This window comes from Salmo salar, chromosome 25 (assembly GCF_965601325.2).
Source record: "Salmo salar chromosome 25, fSalSal1, whole genome shotgun sequence".
In the NCBI taxonomy this organism is placed as follows: domain Eukaryota; kingdom Metazoa; phylum Chordata; class Actinopteri; order Salmoniformes; family Salmonidae; genus Salmo; species Salmo salar.
This window is the reverse complement of record NC_138315.1, coordinates 15,390,375-15,409,850: the sequence shown is the minus strand read 5'-3', so window position 1 is coordinate 15,409,850 and position 19,476 is coordinate 15,390,375. Positions and strand designations below refer to the sequence as shown.

At 41.8% G+C, this 19,476-nt stretch overlaps 1 protein-coding gene and 1 pseudogene across 1 annotated transcript in view; both read left to right on the top strand.

Moving 5' to 3' along the window:
• Positions 1-260: 260 nt before the first annotated feature.
• LOC106586080 (tRNA N(3)-cytidine methyltransferase METTL8, mitochondrial-like) lies at positions 261-4,011 on the top strand (annotated as a pseudogene).
• Positions 4,012-16,770: 12,759 nt separating this feature from the next.
• Positions 16,771-19,476, top strand: part of LOC106586220 (serine/threonine-protein kinase tousled-like 1-B) — a 29,555-nt gene continuing 26,849 nt past the window's right edge. The window contains exon 1 of the mRNA XM_014173257.3: positions 16,771-17,081. Coding sequence (XP_014028732.1) covers positions 16,973-17,081 — 109 coding nt within the window. The 5' untranslated portion in view covers positions 16,771-16,972. The remainder of the gene's footprint in view (positions 17,082-19,476) is intronic.

Below are 19,476 nucleotides of genomic sequence, written 5' to 3'. Positions count from 1 at the left end.
AACTTGGCTTTCGAAGACTCTAGAAAAAGACAGGGCCGGATAGATATGGGTCTGTAACAGTTTAGGTCTAGAGTGTCTCCCCCTTTGAAGAGGGGGATGACTGCGGCAGCTTTCCAATCTTTAGGGTACTCAGACGATACGAAAGAGAGGTTGAACAGGCTAATAATAGGGGTTGCAACAATTACAGCGGATACATTTTCAACCGCAACGTAATTTTCAAAGTAGACCAATTTTTCAGGAAAACTGTGGACATGGCAACGATGGATGGCACTTTTTACGAATGTGGCCATGTGTAGGTTGTCTAGTATATCATGGGCAGGATAGCCTCTAACAATGGTTATTCCAAAACACCTATAATGTATCATGGGTAAATTGTGACTGACTGACTGATCTACAAATAATAATGAGTAGTTATTTATGATGCAAGGTCCTTTGTAGATCAATAAGTCAGAGGTCGCCTTCACTGTCGGCTGCAATGTCGAACAAACCCAAAGTGTCACTTGCTACATCATCATGATGATGTGGCTGGTGACACTTTACTTCTTGAAAGTCCAATATGTTGAAAACTTGACTACTGGCATGCAAAACATTTTGGGACTGTTCCCCAAACTGTATGTTGTGGCGTATTTGCATTTAGACAACCATTCAAATTTTGGTGGTTTCTTGCCTGGTTTCCCAATCCATAGGCTAAATGAGAGGATCACGACACCCTCCCTAGCCTCAGTGGCTATGGGTTGGGACAGGGTTCCATGCAGACTAAACAGCAGAGGGGGATGACCCCCCTGCTCCTTTGGGACTTCTGTCAGCATAACATGTGATATGTGTTTGCACATCTATTATTTTCATTCAGTGCTTTTTTCAATGTGAAGTCTAAAGTTGATAATATACTGTGTCAAATGGCACAGCAGTGTATTTTGGATCAAGCATACATTCATGTTAAAAACATTCATGTTAAAAATGTTAAGGACCATGTGAAATGGTCTGAGGAAGAAAAAGAAAAAGCCAGACAAAAGCCAGACGAGAATACACATTCTATTACAAGAGCAAGGTAACCCTTTTCTAAACGTTCCTAGCAAATTCTGTTCTTCATTTTGATTGTATGAAAACTAATAATTATGTAGTTTTTGTTCTTCATCCCCCTGTAGTTTTTGTTCTTCATCCCCCTGTAGTTTTTGTTCTTCATACCCACTCAGGCAAATATGACATAGACGCCTGTAAATACTGGGAAAGCTTTTATGAGATGCACCAGGACAAGTTCTTTAAAGATCGCAAGTGGCTGTTCTTGGAGTTCCGAGAGCTTCTTTCTTTAGGGCCAGAGAGCAGTGCTACTGAGGAGAGACAGTGTGGGCTGCGGGCCCCATGCCCAGAGCCTGGTGTGTCCGGCAGGGACACAGAGATGGGGCAGCAACGGTAGCATGCACCCACTCACCAGCACATAGATCCACAGACAAGTGATTGCCAGCAGTCCTGTAACCAAGATGGGAGAGACACTGCAGTGGCTGCAATGCAGACCAGCTCTTTCCCAGGTGAACATGCAACTTTCAGGATCTTATAGACATTTTCATCTTGCTTTTATCCCTCATCCACTACACAGTTCAAATAGTATGTAGTTAGAATAAATGGCAAGACGAATGAACTCTTGTAAATTGTGTTGATTTCACTGGATCAGTAGGAGTCAAGTTTCTATTTTGACAGAATGTTATTTGTCGTTGTATGTGTGGCTGGTAACAGTGTGTTTCCTATTGTCAGCTCTATTAAGTACAACATTATACATTATACATATTTTATCCAGTCTAAATTAGTATTTTATACACTGATCAGAAACATGTATTGATGCATGATGTCAAACTGAGTCTGTGGGGTTAAATGGTTTACTTTTCTTACTCATTTTAGAATAAGGTTGTCTTTGTTGATGGCAAATGTTTTGATATTTGCTTTGTTATGCAGACAACCTGCGCTAAAGCATGATGTCATCTTACATAGAATATTTTGTCCAGAGGGCTTGGCAAGCCTAGGGGAGGAAAATAATGAAGAGGAAGTGTTTAACCTTGACCTGCATGAATAATCCTATGAATGACTCTTGAATTATATGGAGTGTATGTTATCTGATAGCAAATATATTAGTCCCTCAGTCTACCTGCCTGGTGTGTGATTAAGAGCAATTTGATCAGTAAATATTTACCGACTACTACAGTTAAGTCACTGAATGCCAATCGATTAAATCTACCTGTCATTATACAATTAAATCTTATATCCCTACTCCATTTTGATTTGGTGTTTGTGAAAATTATATGAAATTAACCTGACAAGTTCCCTCTCTGTGTTGCTGTCTTGCAGAGACAGGGGCATTCTTATACTGCAGGTACGTTAGCCTCACGCTGTCTGTAATGAATACTCAGGGAGAAAAAAGGTGTAGATTCATTCACGCGCAGAGGCCGGCAGGGGTTTATTTCGCCTTTGCAGAAGGCAGGAATCGTGGTCACAGGCAGGCAATGGTCATACACAGGTAAGCAAACAGGCAGGTGAATCAAAACTAGGACTGAAGGTTATAACTGGTTCTCACAAACGAGCTAGGAAAAGGCTTAGTAGAGTCAAAACGAACAATACCTAAAAAGGCACAAACAGAATGAACTGAACTAAATAAGGAGCTGATGAGACCAGTTGAGTAACTAACAACAGGTGAAATCAATAAACAAAAATGAAAGATGGGGCTACGTTCAAGAACACAAAGAAACAGAACACAAGGTTGACTAAGAAAAGAAATACAGAACCTTTCAATCTGTTTGTAATGACAAACAGGCGTTTTTCGCATATTTGTGATTATCCTTCTCTACTCAAAATGTCTGCTATCACACCTTTCTTGCTTTGATGCCTGGTGGACATTTGATGCTCTTGGAATGGACAGTCTTTTATCCCTTGCAATGGACTGTCTTTTATCAAATGGCCATGATCAGCAGTCCAGGCATTATTGTACAGAATCCTTCACTGCAAAACAGCGCTGAGAGATGCAGAACAGAGCAATCTACCAGGAACAGACTGTGTGCCCTCATTAGAGGTTGTTACATTTATCCTTATCTGTTGCCAGTTGCTTTGCAATTTATGGGTGCAATTCTTTCCAAGACTATTTAAGAGCTTAACATGATGTTGCTCAATTAATGCAATCTACTCATGAAACACTAGAAAACGGCTAGTTTGTTCACATTGCTAATTCTATTGCCGGTTGAGTAACTACCTCATAATAGCTAAATTATCTAATTCTTTCAGACTATACTGTAATGTACTGGTGTATTTACGGGTGCCTTCAGTTATATGCACCTTTTAGTGGTGATTTAGTCTGTCTTGCCACTACAGAGTCATTTTTTGGGGGGAGTAGTTCAGTTTCCATAGCAACTCCTCTTGAGACTTGCAGTAAAATGATCTGTCTGCAGGTTTTGAAGAGCACTTTTAACCTCAGAATGGTAATGCCTTTTTCAGCTACTGTAAGAAATAAGTGAATAATAGTTTTTTATTCAAAATTGCTTACATTAAACATGACTGTTTTTCTTCTAAGGATGAAAATAATTACATTCTCACATAATGCCTAATCTGTGGGTTTATGTAACTATACTGTAGGACTGTAGGTCTTTGAGGAGCTTATCAATACATTCAGGGGCATATTTTTCTGCCTTTCAATTAGGTTTGAATTATCCAAATCGCCTTTAATAAGAGCTCATCAGTAGGTCTGAAGTTATCCACTACATTTAACCAATGAATGAGTTGAATTGTAACATATCGATGTGACGAGGTGGACTCCTTTCCCTTCCTTCCACTGAGCCTGGATGTTATTCTGCTAGTCTTCGTGCTCTTCTCCATTCACCTGAGTGGTAGGTGAAGGTCACCTGTCAGCCCCCCACCCAACCCCACCATCCCTCCCCCCTTTCCCCATGCTTTGTCTGAATGTCATTACTAACCCAACCCTCTCCACCCTCCAAAAACAGGCCCTCTAAAGGCGTCCGCATGCTTCCTAGATGAAACATTATTTTCCAAAGTTGTGGAGTACACTCAAAAAATTTGGGGGTCCAACAAGGGTCCTTCTAAGATCCTAAAAGTTCCTTGAAGAATCTTAGGATTCTTGGCTCTGAAAAATGCCCAACAAAAGGTTCTTCCAAGAACCTCAAATGAGGTGGGGTTCATCGAGGAACCTCCTGGGGGTTCTTGAAGGAACCTAACTGCCCAACTGAAACCTTTGGATTTGAATTTGAGATGACAGCAGGTGCAGGCACTTAACTGAAAAATGTAAAGATCTTCTCAATTTAAGGTAAGGTTTGTCCCTTGTATGATCTACATTTATATTGTTTTATGATCATACCATTTATCTTTTCATATTTGTACAAATGGCAGGGTTGTTTGACACAATTTAATGGATATCAACCAACAAAGAGGTGTAAGAATATGTTAAAGGCTATAGCTGCATTTGGTGCAGATGATTGAACTGCTCACTTTTGTGTGTGTCTGAGTCTGCAGGTATACTGACCAGGAGGCACACAAAGGCATGTACAATTGGTATTGGTATGTTGTGCAGATAACATCTATCATCTACAGTTAATTATAGTTTCTCTTTAAAACCTTATAGGACTCAGTCACAGCAGCCTCCCTTACCTCTTCAATTAAATGAAAATCAAAGAGGCCTCTGCATTATACATTATACATAGACTACCGTTCAAAAGTTTGGAGTCACTTAGAAATGTCCTTGATTTTGAAAGAAAATGACATTTTTTGTCCATTAAAATAACATAAAATTGATCAGAATTACAGTGCAGACATTGTTAATGTTGTAAATGACTATTGTAGCTGGAAACTGATGTTTTTTATGGAATATCTACACAGGTGTACAGAGGCCCATTATCAGAAACCATCACTCCTATGTTCCAATGGCACGTTGTGTTAGCTAATCCACGTTTATCATTTTAAAAGGCTAATTGATCATTAGAAAACCCTTTTGCAATTATGTTAGCACAGCTGAAAACTGTTGTTCTGATTAAAGAAGCAATAAAACTGGCCTTCTTTAGACTAGTTGAGTATCTGGAGCATCAACATTTGTGGGTTCAATTACAGGCTCAAAATGGCCAGAAACAAAGAACTTTCCTCTGAAACTCGTCAGTCTATTCTTGTTCTGAGATATGAAGGCTATTCCATGCGAGAAATTGCCAAGAAACTGAAGATCTCGTACAACACTGTGTACTACTCCCTAAACAGAACAGAGCAAACTGTCTCTAACCAGAATAGAAAGAGGAGTGGGAGGCCCCGGTGCACAACTGAGCAAAAGGACAAGTACATTAGAGAGTCTAGTTCAAGAAACAGACGCCTCACAAGTCCTCAACTGGCAGCTTCATTAAATAGTACCCGCAAAACACCACTCTCAATGTCAACAGCGAAGAGGTGACTCCAAGATGCTGGCCTTCTAGGCAGAGTTCCTCTGTCCAGTGTCTGTGTTCTTTTTCCCATCTTAATATTTTATTTTTATGGGCCAGTCTGAGATATGGCTTTTTCTTTGCAACTCCGCCTTGAAGGCCAGCATCCCGGAGTCGCATATTTTTGCAGGTACTAAACTCAGCAAAAAAAAGAAATGTCCCTTTTTCAGGACCCTGTCTTTCAAAGATAATTCGTAAAAATCCAAATAACTTCACAGATCTTCATTGTAAAGGGTTTAAACACTGTTTCCCATGCTTGTTCAATGAACCATAAACAATTAATGAACATGCACCTGTGGAACTGTCGTTAAGACACTAACAGCTTGCAGATGGTAGACAATTAAGGTCACAGTTGTGAAAACTTAGGACACTAAAGAGGCCTTTCTACTGATTCTGAAAAACACCAAAAGAAAGAGGCCCAGGGTCCCTGCTCATCTGCGTGAACGTGTCTTAGGCATGCTGCAAGGAGGCATGAGGACTGCAAATGTGGCCAGGGCAATAAATTGCAATGTCTGTACTGTGAGATGCCTAAGACAGCGCACCAGGGAGAAAGGACGGACAGCTGATCATCCTCGCAGTGGCAAACCACGTGTAACAACACCTTCACAGGATCGGTACATCTGAACATCAGACCTGCGGGACAGGTACAGGATGGCACAACAACTGCCCGAGTTACACTAGGAACACACAATCTCTCCATCAGTGCTCAGACTGTCTTCAATAGGCTGAGAGAGGCTGGACTGAGGCCTTGTAGGCCTGTTGTAAGGCAGGTCCTCACCAGACATCACTGGCAACAACGTCGCCTATGGGCACAAACCCACCGTCGCTGGAGGCAGGACTGGCAAAAAGTGCTCTTCACTGACGAGTCGCGGTTTTGTCTCACCAGGGGTGATGGTCGGATTCGCATTTATCGTCGAAGGAATGAGCATTACACCGAGGCCTGTACTCTGGAGCGGGATCTATTTTGTGGTGGAGGGTCTGTCATGGTCTGCAGCGGTGTGTCACAGCATCATCGGACTGAGCTTGTTGTCATTGCAGGCAATCTCAATGCTGTGCGTTACAGGGAAGACATCCTCCATACTGCTCGTTCTGTGCGTGATTTCCTGCAAGACAGGAAAGTCAGTGTTCTGCCATGGCCAGCAAAGAGCCCGGATCTCATCCCATTGATCACATCTGGGACATGTTGGATCGGAGGGTGAGGGCTAGGGCCATTCCCTCCAGAAACATCTCACAGCAAGAACAGGCAAATCGGGTGCAGTCCATGAGGAGGAGATGCACTGCAGTACTTAATGCAGCTGGTGGCCACACCAGATACTGACTGTTACTTTTGATTTTGACCCCCCTTTGTTCAGGGACACATTATTCCATTTCTATTAGTCACATGTCTGTGGAACTTGTTCAGTTTATATCTCAGTTGTTGAATCTTGTTATGTTCATACAAATATTTACACATGTTAATTTTGCTGAAAATAAACGCAGTTGACAGTGAGAGGACGTTTCTTTTTTTGCTGAGTTTATTTAATGAAGCTGCCAGTTGAGGACTTGTGAGGTATCTGTTTCTCAAGTCCAGGCTGTATCACATCCGGTGTGATTGGGAGGCGCACAACTGGCCCAGCGTCGTCCGTTGTAGGCCGTCATTGTAAGTAACAATTCGTTCATAACTGACTTGTCTAGTTAAATAAAGGTTAAATAAAATATGGACAAGTTATTTGTATAAAAAACATTATCTAAAGTGAACAGTCTTTTTTAATTCACATTTATCACAAAAACCAATGTATGAGTATTGCCATGTGCACGTTTTGTTAATCATCTGTATAATTGCAATTTTTGGGATTCACACACTTCACCCTCCCTACACCTCTGAATATAACAGGAAACCTGTTCGATCACCATGCACTACAAAATCATTCTGGCTATGGATACAGAGAACATCAACACATTAAGATCAACACGCCAGAGGATATACCCATTGGACTTGCGGCTCGGCTGGGAGTATACCTCATATTTTGATTTTTTAATTCTGCTTTGCCACTAAAATCATAATAAACACTGACAACTGAAATATTGTGTTATTGTCGTAATAGTTACTATATGCATATTATTAATAATAATAGGGAAGGGAGGAGTTAAAACATTTACCCCAAAAGATTCTTCAGAAGGTTCTTAGAGGATCCATTAAAAGGGGTCTTTTGAAAAACCATGAAGTTTACAGAGGATTATAGAGTGCAGTGATGTCTCCTATAAGGAGCATTGGTGGCAAATCTGATGGCCGAATGGTAAAAAAAACATCTAGCCGCTTGAGAGCACCCTTACCTGCCAATGTATAAATTACGTCACCGTAATCTAGCATGGGTAGGATGGTCATCTGAATCAGGGTTAGTTTGGCAGCTGGGGTGAAAGAGGAGTGATTATGATAGAGGAAACAAAGTCTAGATTTAACTTTAGCATGCAGCTTTGATATGTGCTGAGAGAAGGACAGTGTACTGTCTAGCCATAATCCCAAGTACTTGTATGAGGTGACTACCTCAAGCTCTAAACCCTCAGATGTAGTAATCACACCCGTGGGGAGATGGGCATTCTTCTTACCAAACCACATGACCATTGTTTTGGAGGTGTTCAGAACAAGATTAAGGGCAGAGAAGTTTTTGTTGTAGAGCGTTTAACACAAAATCCGGGGAAGGGCCAGCTGAGTATGAGACTGTATCATCTGCATATACATGGATGAGAGAGCTTCCTACTGCCTGAGCTATGTTGTTGATGTAAATTGAGAAGAGTGTAGGGCCTAGGATCGAGCCTTGGGGTACAGCAGTGGCTGAGATAACAGATGTTCTGACTTTATACACTGCACTCTTTGAGAGAAGTAGTTAGCAAACCAGGTCAAAGATTCCTCAGAGACACCAATACTCGTTACCCGGCCCACAAGAATGGAATGGTCTACCGTATCAAAAGCTTTGGCCAAGTCAATAAAAATAGCAGCACAACATTGCTTTGAATCAAGGGAAATGGTGACATCATTGAGGACTTTTAAGGTTGCAGTGACACATCCATAACCTGAGCGGAAACCAGATTGCATACCAGAGAGAATTCTATAGACATCAAGAAAAAGAGGGAGAAGCATTGGGGCAAGTCGCATTAGAAGGGGTGGGAGATGAGGAAATGTTGGATGGGCAAGGAGGCATGGCTGAGTCAAATAGGAATTCTGACTTAATGAAGTGGTGATTAAAAAGTTCAGCCATGTGCTTCTTGTCAGTAACAACAACATCATCAACTTTAAGGGACATGGGCAGCTGTGAGGAGGAGGGTTTATTATCCAGGTCTTAAAAACTGTTTTCCAGAACTTCTTGGGGTTAAACCCACAGAGAGAGAACTGCTCCTTAAAGTAACTAACTTTGGCCTTCCGGATAGCCTGAGTGCACTTATTTCTCAATTGCCTGAACGAGAGCCAGTCAGCCTGAGTATGCGTGTGCAATTCTTGAGGTGGAGTAACTCTGCAAGATCACGGTTGAAACGGGCTGAACCTGTTTTTAATTCTCATTTTCTTTATGGAGGAATGTTTGTTAACAATACCACTGAAAATATTAAAAAAGAAGGTCTAAGCGTCTTCGACAGAGGGGATCAATCTGATTCTATACCAATTTACAGAGGCTAGGTCATGAATGAAGGCTTGCTCATTAAAGTTTTTTAGCAAGCGTCTATGACAAATTAGGACAGGTCGTTTCACTGAGCAGCCATTACGAACACAGGCTGTAAAACAGTGATCACTAAGGTCATTACAGAAAACACCAGACTGATTATTTGTGAGGATAACGTCGAGGAGAGTAGCCTTTTCTGGGTATTTGGAGTCATACCTTGTGGGATTGGTAATAATATGAGAAAGATTTAGGGTGTCAGGGATTTCTTCGTCAGAGGACGATATGGCGAAATCATCATCGGAAAATGAGGACCAATATGCAGCAGAGTTGAGATGGTTCATTTTGAACTTTTAATAAATTCCAAAACGAACATACAAAATAACAAAACCGAACGCACGATACACTGACAGTCCTGTTAGGTTTACACACACTAAACACGGAACAATCTCCCACAAATACACAGACAAACACACCCAACTAATATAGGACTTCCAATCAAAGGCAACACCACACAGCTGCCTTCAATTGGAAGTCCACCCCAATTAACTCAACATAGAAACAGATCAACCAGACTACACATAGAAATACATCAACATAGACCATAACTCAAAACCCGGAAATAATAAATCAAACGCCCTCCTAACTAACACACCACCCTGAACCACATAAAACAAATACCCTCTGCCACGTCCTGACCAAACTAAAATGACAATTTACCCTTATACTGGCCAGGACGTGACATAGGGAGTCCCATTGCTTTAAGACTTGGTTAGGTGGTTTAAGCATATCCCAGTTTAGGTCACCTAGCAGAACAAATTCAAACTTAGTGTAAAGGGCCAGGAGAGAGCTTAGGGCAGTTAGGGTACAGGACAGTGCTGATGGAGGACAATAACACCCAGCAACAGTCAACAAAGAGCTATTTGAAAGTTTAATGGCAAATCAAATTGTTTAGGGACAGACTTGGTGGAGACAACTGAGCACTGAAGGTGATCCTTGGTAAAGATTGCCACACCCCCAACTTTGGAAGATCTGTCTTGCCGAAAAAGGTTATAACCAGAAAGGTTTAATTTGTATTTATTTATTTAACCAGGCAAGTCAGTTAAGAAGAAATTCTTATTTACAATGACGGCCTAGGAACAGTGGGTTAACTGCCTTGTTCAGGGGCAGAACGACATATTTTTACCTTGTCAGCTCGGGGATTCGATCTAGCAACCTTTCGGTTACTGGCCCAATGGTCTAACCACTAGGGTACCTGCCGCCCCAGAAAAAAGGTTAACATCAGTATTCAAAACACTCTTCCTTAACCAAGTCTCAGTAATGACCAACACATCTGTATTGGAGCTGTGAACCCACACTTTCAATTGATCCATTTTGGGTAATAAGCTCCAGGTGTTAACATGCAGAAAACCCAGGCTTTTACGATAGCAAAAATTTGTGAAGCGGATATCAGAGCACAAGTCGAAATTGGGGCTAGCAACAGTAGATTGACCAGGGTGTACATGCACATTTCCAGATATCATCAACAGTAATACAATCAAGGCAGAGGACAGGGAAAGCTCTGCAGTGTTGATTTATGACATTTGAATGTGCATTAGATGGCAACAAGATCATATTGTACAGCAATTTCATCAGGTAACATGAATACAAAGCCAGCGAGAGGTGATTAGAATAGGATGGGAGGCCAAAAGTCTGTGTAACCAGTAGAGAGTCAGTCCCACATGTGGGAACAAACAATCTGTCCCACGGTTCAGTAAAAAAGAAAGTTCATAGTCAACAAAGCATGCAGGAGTCATGAGGAAAATAGCAAAATAGCAAAATGCACAAGAAAAAAAGGATAACGACTTGGTGCTAGGCATTGTAAGTCGAGAGTCACTTGCCCCAACAGTGCCTGTGTGCTGGAGGCGAGTGAAAGCTCGGGAGAGAGGGGGGAGTGTGGTGGGGGGGTACCTGTACCAGACAGCGGGAGACAAGCCAAGGCAGACCAGATACCCAGGTGGAATCCAAGCAGCAGTGCAACAGGCAACGGGAGTAGGTGTCAAACCCACTTGGGAGAAGCTTTTATTTCTGGAGGCAGATTTCTTGTCGAAAATGTCAGTGGATGGTCTCTAAACAGCGGAAGAGGGTTTCAAATGCCTCTGGATTTGGGTGCGGTAGCCTGTGAGACTCCTGTCATTTGTTGGGCTCAAAGGCTTTGACAGCTCTCACGTCACACCTCCGTGCTAATTGAAGTTGTATCTGTTCTGTCTCAGTTCCAGTTTGGATGGTGTCCTCAGGTCTCTGCTTCTTGTTTGCCAGAGTACCCTCTGTAACGCTTGGAAAAATCAAACCTTGGTAGAAGTAATCCTTCCAGGTAATTTTGTCCAAAATAAGGTTTGGAGTTTTGATCTGGAGGGAAAGTTATGCATATGCTCCTTCTTTCAACTCCAAACCCACCACTGGTGTGCGTGGACAAAGAACTCTATTTTTGTCTCATCTGACCTAGCACCCGGTTCCAATCCAAGTGCCAATGCCATTTAACAAACTCCAGGACTTTACATTTGTTGGTTATCCCAATAAAGGCTTTTTTCCGGGCAACCCTTCCAAGGAGCTTATTGGCATGGAGGTGGTGAATAATTGTAGATTTGGAGACTTGGTGACCCCAATGGATTTTTCTTTGCCTCCCGAACCATCTTCCTCGCAGTGCATGGGGACAAGATACACTTGGAAGTTTACCACCGTTCCAGTCGTTTTAAACTTCATAATTGTTGCCCTAATAGTGGTAAGTGAATTTGGTTGTTTGGCTAATGTGTACCCAATTCCTGATTTATGAAACTGAACAACAATTTGTCTCTTTTCATTTTGTGAGTTATTTGCCTTTCCCCATGGTGATGGATGACAAAGGGATTTTGCATGCGTGTTACCTCATTTTTATACCAATGAAACAGTAAGCCATGGAAAGCCACAATACAGTTCCTTAAACTGAGATTAATTTAAAATATATATAAAACGTTAATGTAGATTACATTTTCTTTGATTTTATTTATATGAATCATAAGGGGTGCCAATTATTGACACTTATATTTTTATATTTGTTTTTATTACTTGTTAAACACTGCCAGGTCTCTGACCTCCTCCCTATAGGCTGTCTCATCGTTGTCGGTGATCAGGCCTACCACCGTTGTGTCGTACAGGAGGGGACTAAGCACACACCCCTGAGGGGCCCCCGTGTTGAGAATCAGCATGGCAGATGTGTTGTTGCCTACCCTTACTACCTGGGGGTGGCCTGTCAGGAAGTCCAGGATCCAGTTGCAGAGGGAGGTGTTAAGTCCCAGGGTCCTTAGCTTAGTGATGAGCTTTGTGGGCATTTTGGTGTTGAATGCTGAGCTGTAGTCAATGAACAGCATTCTCACATACAGTTGAAGTCGGAAGTTTACATACACTTAGGTTGGAGTCATTAAAACTCGTTTTTCAACCACTCCAAAAATGTATTGTTAACAAACTATAGTTTTGGCAAGTCGGTCAGGACATCTACTTTGTGCATGACACAAGTAATTTTTCCAACAATTGTTTACAGACAGATTATTTCACTTATAATTCACTGTATCACAATTCCAGTGGGTCAGAAGTTAACATACACTAAGTTGACTGTGCCTTTAAACAGCTTGTAAAATTCCAGAAAATGATGTCATGGCTTTAGACACTTCTGATAGGCTAATTGACATAATTTGAGTCAATTGGAGGTGTACCTGTGGATGTATTTCAAGGCCTACTGTCAAACTCAGTGCCTCATTGCTTGACATCATGGGAAAATCAAAAGAAATGAGCCAAGACCTCAGGAAAAAAATTATAGACTTCCAAGTCTGGTTCATCCTTGGGAGCAATTTTCAAACGCCTGAAGGTACCACGTTCGTCTGTACAAACAATAGTACGCAAGTATAAACCCCATGGGACAACGCAGCCGTCATACCGCTCAGGAAGGAGACGTGCTTTGTCTCCTAGAGATGAACGTACTTTAGTGTGAAAGGTGCAAATCAATCCCAGAACAACAGCAAAGGACCTTGTGAAGAGGCTGGAGGAAAAAAGTACAAAAGTATCTATATCCACAGTAAAACGAGTCCTATATCGACATAACCTGAAAGGCCACTCAGCAAGGAAGAAGCCACTGATCCAAAACCGCCATAAAAAAAGCCAGACTACGGTTTGCAACTGCACATGGGGACAAAGATTGTACTTTTTGGAGAAATGTCCTCTGCTCTGATGAAAAAAAAGTAGAACTGTTTTAGCCATAATGACCATTGTGATGTTTGGAGGAAAAAGCCCAAAGAAAACCATCCCAACCGTGAAGCATGGAGGTGGCAGCATCATGTTGTGGGGGTGCTTTGCTGCAGGAGGGCCTGGTGTACTTCACAAAATAGATGGCGTCATGAGGATGGAACATTAAGTGGATGTATTGAAGCAACATGTCAAGACATCAGTCAGGAATTTAAAACTTGGTCGCAAATGGGTCTTCCAAATGGATAATGACCCCAAGCATACTTCCAAAGTTGTGGCAAAATGGCTTAAGGACAACAAAGTCAAGGTATTGGAGTGGCCATCACAAAGCCCTGACTCAGTTACACCAGCTCTGTCAGGAGGAACGGGCCAAAATTCACCCAACTTATTGTGAGAAGCTTGTGGAAGGCTACCCAAAATGTGTGACCCAAGTTAAACAATTTAAAGGCAATGCTACCCAAATACTAATTGAGTGTATGTAAACTTCTGACCAACTGGGAATGTGATGAAAGAAATAAAAGCTGAAATAAATCATTCTCTCTACCATTATTCTGACATTTCACATTCTTAAAATAAAGTGGTGATCCTAACTGACCTAAGACAAGGCATTTTTACTAGGATTAAATGTCAGGAATTGTGAAAAACTGAATTTAAATGTATTTGGCTAAGGTGTATGTAAACTTCCGACTTCAACTGTAGGTGTTCCTTTTGTCCAGGTGGGAAAGGGCAGTGTCGAGTGTAATTGAGATTGCGTCATCTGTGGATCTGTTGGGGCTGTATACGAATTGGAGTGGGTCTAAGGTTTCCAGGATGTTGGTGTTGATGTGAGCCATGACCAGCCTTTCAAAGCAATTCATGGCTACCGACGCGAGTGCTACGGGGCGGTAGTCATTTAGGCAGGTTACCTTCGCTTTCTTGGGCACAGGGACTATGGTGGTCTGCTTGAAACATGTTGGTATTACAGACTCAGTCAGGAACAGGTTGAAAATGTCAGTGAAGACAGTTGCCAGTTGGTCAACGCATGCTCGGAGTACACGTCCTGGTAATAGGGCTGGCCCTGCGGCCTTGTGAATGTTGACCTGTTTAAAGGTCTTGCTCACATCTGCTACGGAGAGCGTGATCACACAGTCGTCTGGAACAGCTGATGCTCTCATGCATGCTTCAGTGTTGCTTACCTCAAGGCAAGCATAGAAGTAATTTAGAACGTCTGGTAGGCTTGTGTCACTGAGCAGCTCGTGGCTGTGCTTCCCTTTGTAGTCTGTAATAGTTTTCAAGCCCTGCCACATCCGACGAGGGTCGGAGCAGGTGTAGTATTATTCAGTCTTAGTCCTGTTTTGATGCTTTGCCTGTTCGATGGTTCGTCAGAGGGCATAGCGGGATGTCTTATAAGCGTCCGGGTTAGAGTCCCGCTCCTTGAAAGTGGCAGCTTTACCCTTTAGCTCAGTGCGGATGTTGCCTGTAATCCATGGCTTCCGGTTGGGGTATGTACGTATGGTCACTGTGGAGACGACGTAATCGATGCACTTATTGATGAAGCCAGTGACTGATGTGGTGTACTCCTCAATGCCATCGGAAGAATCCCGGAACATATCCCAGTCTGTGCTTCCTCCTTTAGTATTTGCTTGTAAGCAGGAATCAGGAGGATAGAATTATGGTCAGATTTGCCAAATGGAGGGCGAGGTAGAGCTTTGTACGCATCTCTGTGTGTGGAGTAAAGGTGGTCTAGAGGTTTTTTTCCTCTGGTTGCACATTTAACATGCTGGTAGAAATGAGGTAAAACAGTTTCCCTGCATTAATGTCCCCGGGCACTGTGCCGCCTCTGGATGAGAGGTTTCCTGTTTGTTTATAGCCACTAAGTGTGGTCTTAGTGCCAGCATCAGTTTGTGGTGGTAAATAGACATCCATGAAAAATATAGATGAAAATTCTCTTGGTTAATAGTGTGGTTTACTTATCATGAGATACTCTACCTCAGGCGAGCAAAGCCTTGAGATTTCGTGCACCAGCTGTTGTTTACAAATATACACAGACCGTCACCCCTTGTCTTACAGCAGTTCTATCTTGCCGATTCAGCTTAAAACCAGCCCGGCTGTATGTTATCCATGTCGTCGTTCAGCCACGACTCTGTGAAACATAAGATATTACAGTTTTTAATGTCCCGTTGGTAGTATATTTGTGATCGTAGCTCATCTGTTTTGTTATCCAATGATTGTACGTTGGCTAATAGGACTGATGGTAGAGGCAGATTACCTACTCGCCATCGGATCCTTACAAGGCACCTTGACCTACATCTTTGATATCTTTGTCTCTTTCTCATATGAATGATGGGGATTTGGGCCTTGTCGGGTGTCTGAAGTAAATCCTTTGCGTCCGACTCGTTAAAGAAAAAATCTCCGTCCAGTACGAGGTGAGTAATCGCTGTCCTGATATCCAGAAGCTCTTTTCGGTCAAAATCCAATGTATTTTCCATGTAGATTCCACGTCACAATACGTTGACAAATTAAATTTCAACAACGTTGATTCAACCAGTTTGTGCCCAGTGGGATGCAACTCTTTCACCAAAGAAACGTACTTACCAAATTGATTTTTTTTCCATTAAATGTTTTCTTTATTTAGTATTAAAGATTTTTTGTAAAATATTGTGTGGTATTGAATAAAAATGATTCAGTAGCTATTATTGTGTGCTTTTATGTTTGCTTATTTTCTAACTCTAGGTAAGAAAAAATACTTTTAGGTATTTCATAGTGCTAAAAGTGCTTGGGACCTCATTTATATTTTTATAACAGATACTCAAATTCGGACTGTGGGGGATTTTATTTGGCCCCCAAGTTTAAAAAAAATTGTTTTTATGTTGGACATAAAAGACTGTAAAAACACCAGCAAATCAGCTCCAAGTGATTTAAATATTATATATGTTAGGGCTTATAGCCTAGTTAAATAAAGTTTAGATAAAAAATATAACAAAATGATTGCGGTCAATTTGCAGTCTACAAATTATTTGTAATTATGTTGCAGCCCCCTGACCATCTGCTCAAGAAAAAATTGCTGAATCTAGTAGATGATTCCTGTTATAGATGGTTATATATCAGTCCGCTAATACAGGACTAGTAAACTAGTGCACTAGTTTTGTGAAGAAGAAAAAAATGCTAATATATATATATATTCTTTGCTTCAAGATTTATCAGGGGGTGCTGCAGCCCCCCTACTTCCCACGGCTATGTTTGTATTACATATTTTATCATGTGTGTGCATGTCTATGTACTGCTGTATCAATTTCTAAATGAAATGTACACTGATAATACAGTATATAAATTACTATATTCTATTCCACACAATTTGGATGGCTTTTTCACTAGTGACATTTTTGCCTAGGATCATGAACCTCGCGATAATGTTTGCACACGATGCGTGACGTTTGATGTAAGGTAGCTTATTAAATTCATTTTACAAAGGGAACTTAAAGATCCACCGCAGAGGTCTTAAGATGGGTTGTGTCCAAAAATGTTAAATTCCAACATTTTGTGAGGTTACCGATGGCAGCTGGACTTATGTCTAAATATTGTCAGGTTTAAAAAAATCACAAGATTTCACTGCCACTGACAGCGGTGTTTGTTTGCTTTGTCGTTTCAAAAAGTAGCTTGATGAGTGTCCAAAGTAACAGTGGAAGTTTGGAGGGGACGCCATCTTGGTCCCAGATCTCCACGTCCCTTTCTCAGCAACATATCACGGCAGTGGTGAAGGCCAAGGGAGGTAAAAAAATAATATTATTGAAACAAAAGTATTTGCTAGTTAGATGTTTTGTGTGTCGTTTTGTGGTAGGTGTTAAGAATCATCTTGAAATGAATTGCAACTGAGTAACACCGAAGCCATGGTGTACAGCAGCCTGCTAGCTAGCCACTAACAGACGAGTGTTTGCTGGTGGTGTCTGCAAATGTCCATGAGAAATAACATGAGGAACGTTAGCCACAGTACCTAAACTACTGTTACAGTTCTTTGTTGGTAATATAAGTGAAGATTGTAGATGTTTCCATGCTGAAGTGGAGTAGTTTGCTAACTGACTACAGTACTGTAGTAGCCCAAGTTATCAACACTAGAGAATTTGCTATCCAGCAAAGGTAGCTAGCTAATATAGCTAGGTAGTTTAATAACTACATACTGCTAGCTAGCTGTCTCCACCGGCTAGCTACGTTGACAGCGTTAGCTAGCTAGCTAGCTATTATCGGTTGTTGAATGTTGTATTTGCAAGACAGCAAGCTAATATGTCAGATTTAAATCAGGGTCGAGTGATGACATGGATGACCTATGGATTCAGTATTGCCAGATCTAAACGGAATTTTGTGGACTGTATGAAATTATATACAAATATATATATCGATAGCTAGCTAATGCATGTCTGGCGACCCTCCTTTCCTTTGACATGAAGTCGGGATGACACCTTTTTATTGCAGTAACCAGCTACGTACACTGTGCTGTGGAAACCCGATGTACAATTGACCATATCAGATTAAGAAACTGGGGGTTGTAATCATAATTGTATTGCACTCATTGACTAAATTAGGTATCCAACTATTACTATGCTAATGAGGGCACACCATGTATTTTCAATGGCTTGCGTGAACAGGACGGTGGCAATAGTTTGTAATTGGGCAGTGTATTACTTCCGACACAAGTCTAGATGTTGAGGCGATGTAGCGGGCTAATGTGATGCTCATTAGCCATTACATGTTAGGTACTGTTTGGCCTAGCACGGATCATTTGACGGCCTTAAAGACACCCTCCAGTGCGTTTTTGAACATTTCCTGTTGAAAAGCGATATCCCAAGGATAAATCCCGGAAAGTACACACACGAAAGGGTAAAAAAATATGTTTTTTTAGGCACGACTGCAAACTTCAAGGAATAGGGCATTCATGGAGTTGGTTTTATGGGACGTTATGTCATCGGCCTCCCCTTTGCTTGAGGAGCAATAGAGAACAAAGAAAGCCCCCCTTGTGCCATGTCATGACTTACCTGGACTACCTATTGATGTGCATTTTGTTAAGTAAATCAGGTGTTAAATGATGTGGAAAGGAGATTGGCGTGCCAATGTGTATTTCACAATCATGTCTATTTTCAAAACTTCTCTCATTGATCGAGACAGGTGAGTGCCATGATTTGCAGCACTTTGGGGTGGACACCCACCTGTCTCATTGAGAGAAGATATGAAATGGACAAGATGGCGGTGTACATGCTGGATACCTTCATGGAGCAAAATTATTTAATTTTAACTGAGTGTTTTCTAAATTCAAACAACCCCCCCCCCCCCCCCCCCCCCCCCTGCAACTAGACTGGAGACTTGTTCTCTGGAGTGATGAAGCATGCTTCACCATCTGGCAGCCAACGGACGAATCTGGGTTTGGCGGATGCCAGGAGAACGCTAACTGCCTCAATCCATTGTGCCAACTGTAAAGTTTGGTGGAGGAGGAATAATGGTCTGGGGCTGTTTTTCATGGTTAGGGCTACGCTATGACATTCTAGACGATTCTGTGCTTCCAACTTTGTGGCAACAGTTTGGGGAAGGCCTTTTCCTGTTTCAGCATGACAATGCCCCCGTGCACAAAGCGAGGTACATACAGAAATGGTTTGTCGAGATCAGTGTGGAAGGACTGGACTGCAGAGCCCTGACCTCAACCCCATCAAACACCTTTGGGATGAATTGGAACGCCGACTGCAAGCGTGACCTAATTGCCCAACATCAGTGCCCGACCTCACTAATGCTCATGGCTGAATGGAAGCAAGTTCCCGCAGCAATGTTCCAACATCTAGTGGAAAGCCTTCCAGAAGAGTGGAGGCTGTTGTAGCAGCAAAGGGGGGACCAACTCCATATTAATGCCTAGAATTTTGTAATGACATGTTTGACGACCAGGTGTCCACATACCTTTGGTCATGTAATGTATTTAGAGCAAATGTTCTGTCAGCAGTGATTAACTGATTTCTAGACATTGTGCTAGTTGGTCACGTTCCGTAGATGGCTATATTTTTAGTTTGTAACCCAAACAATACTGAGCACAGTACCCCTTTTAGTATAGAAGGCCACAGATGTGAAGAAAGTAGACTGAGCTGTATCAAAATAGTACAATTGTCTGTGTACTAAACTTACTCTGTTCA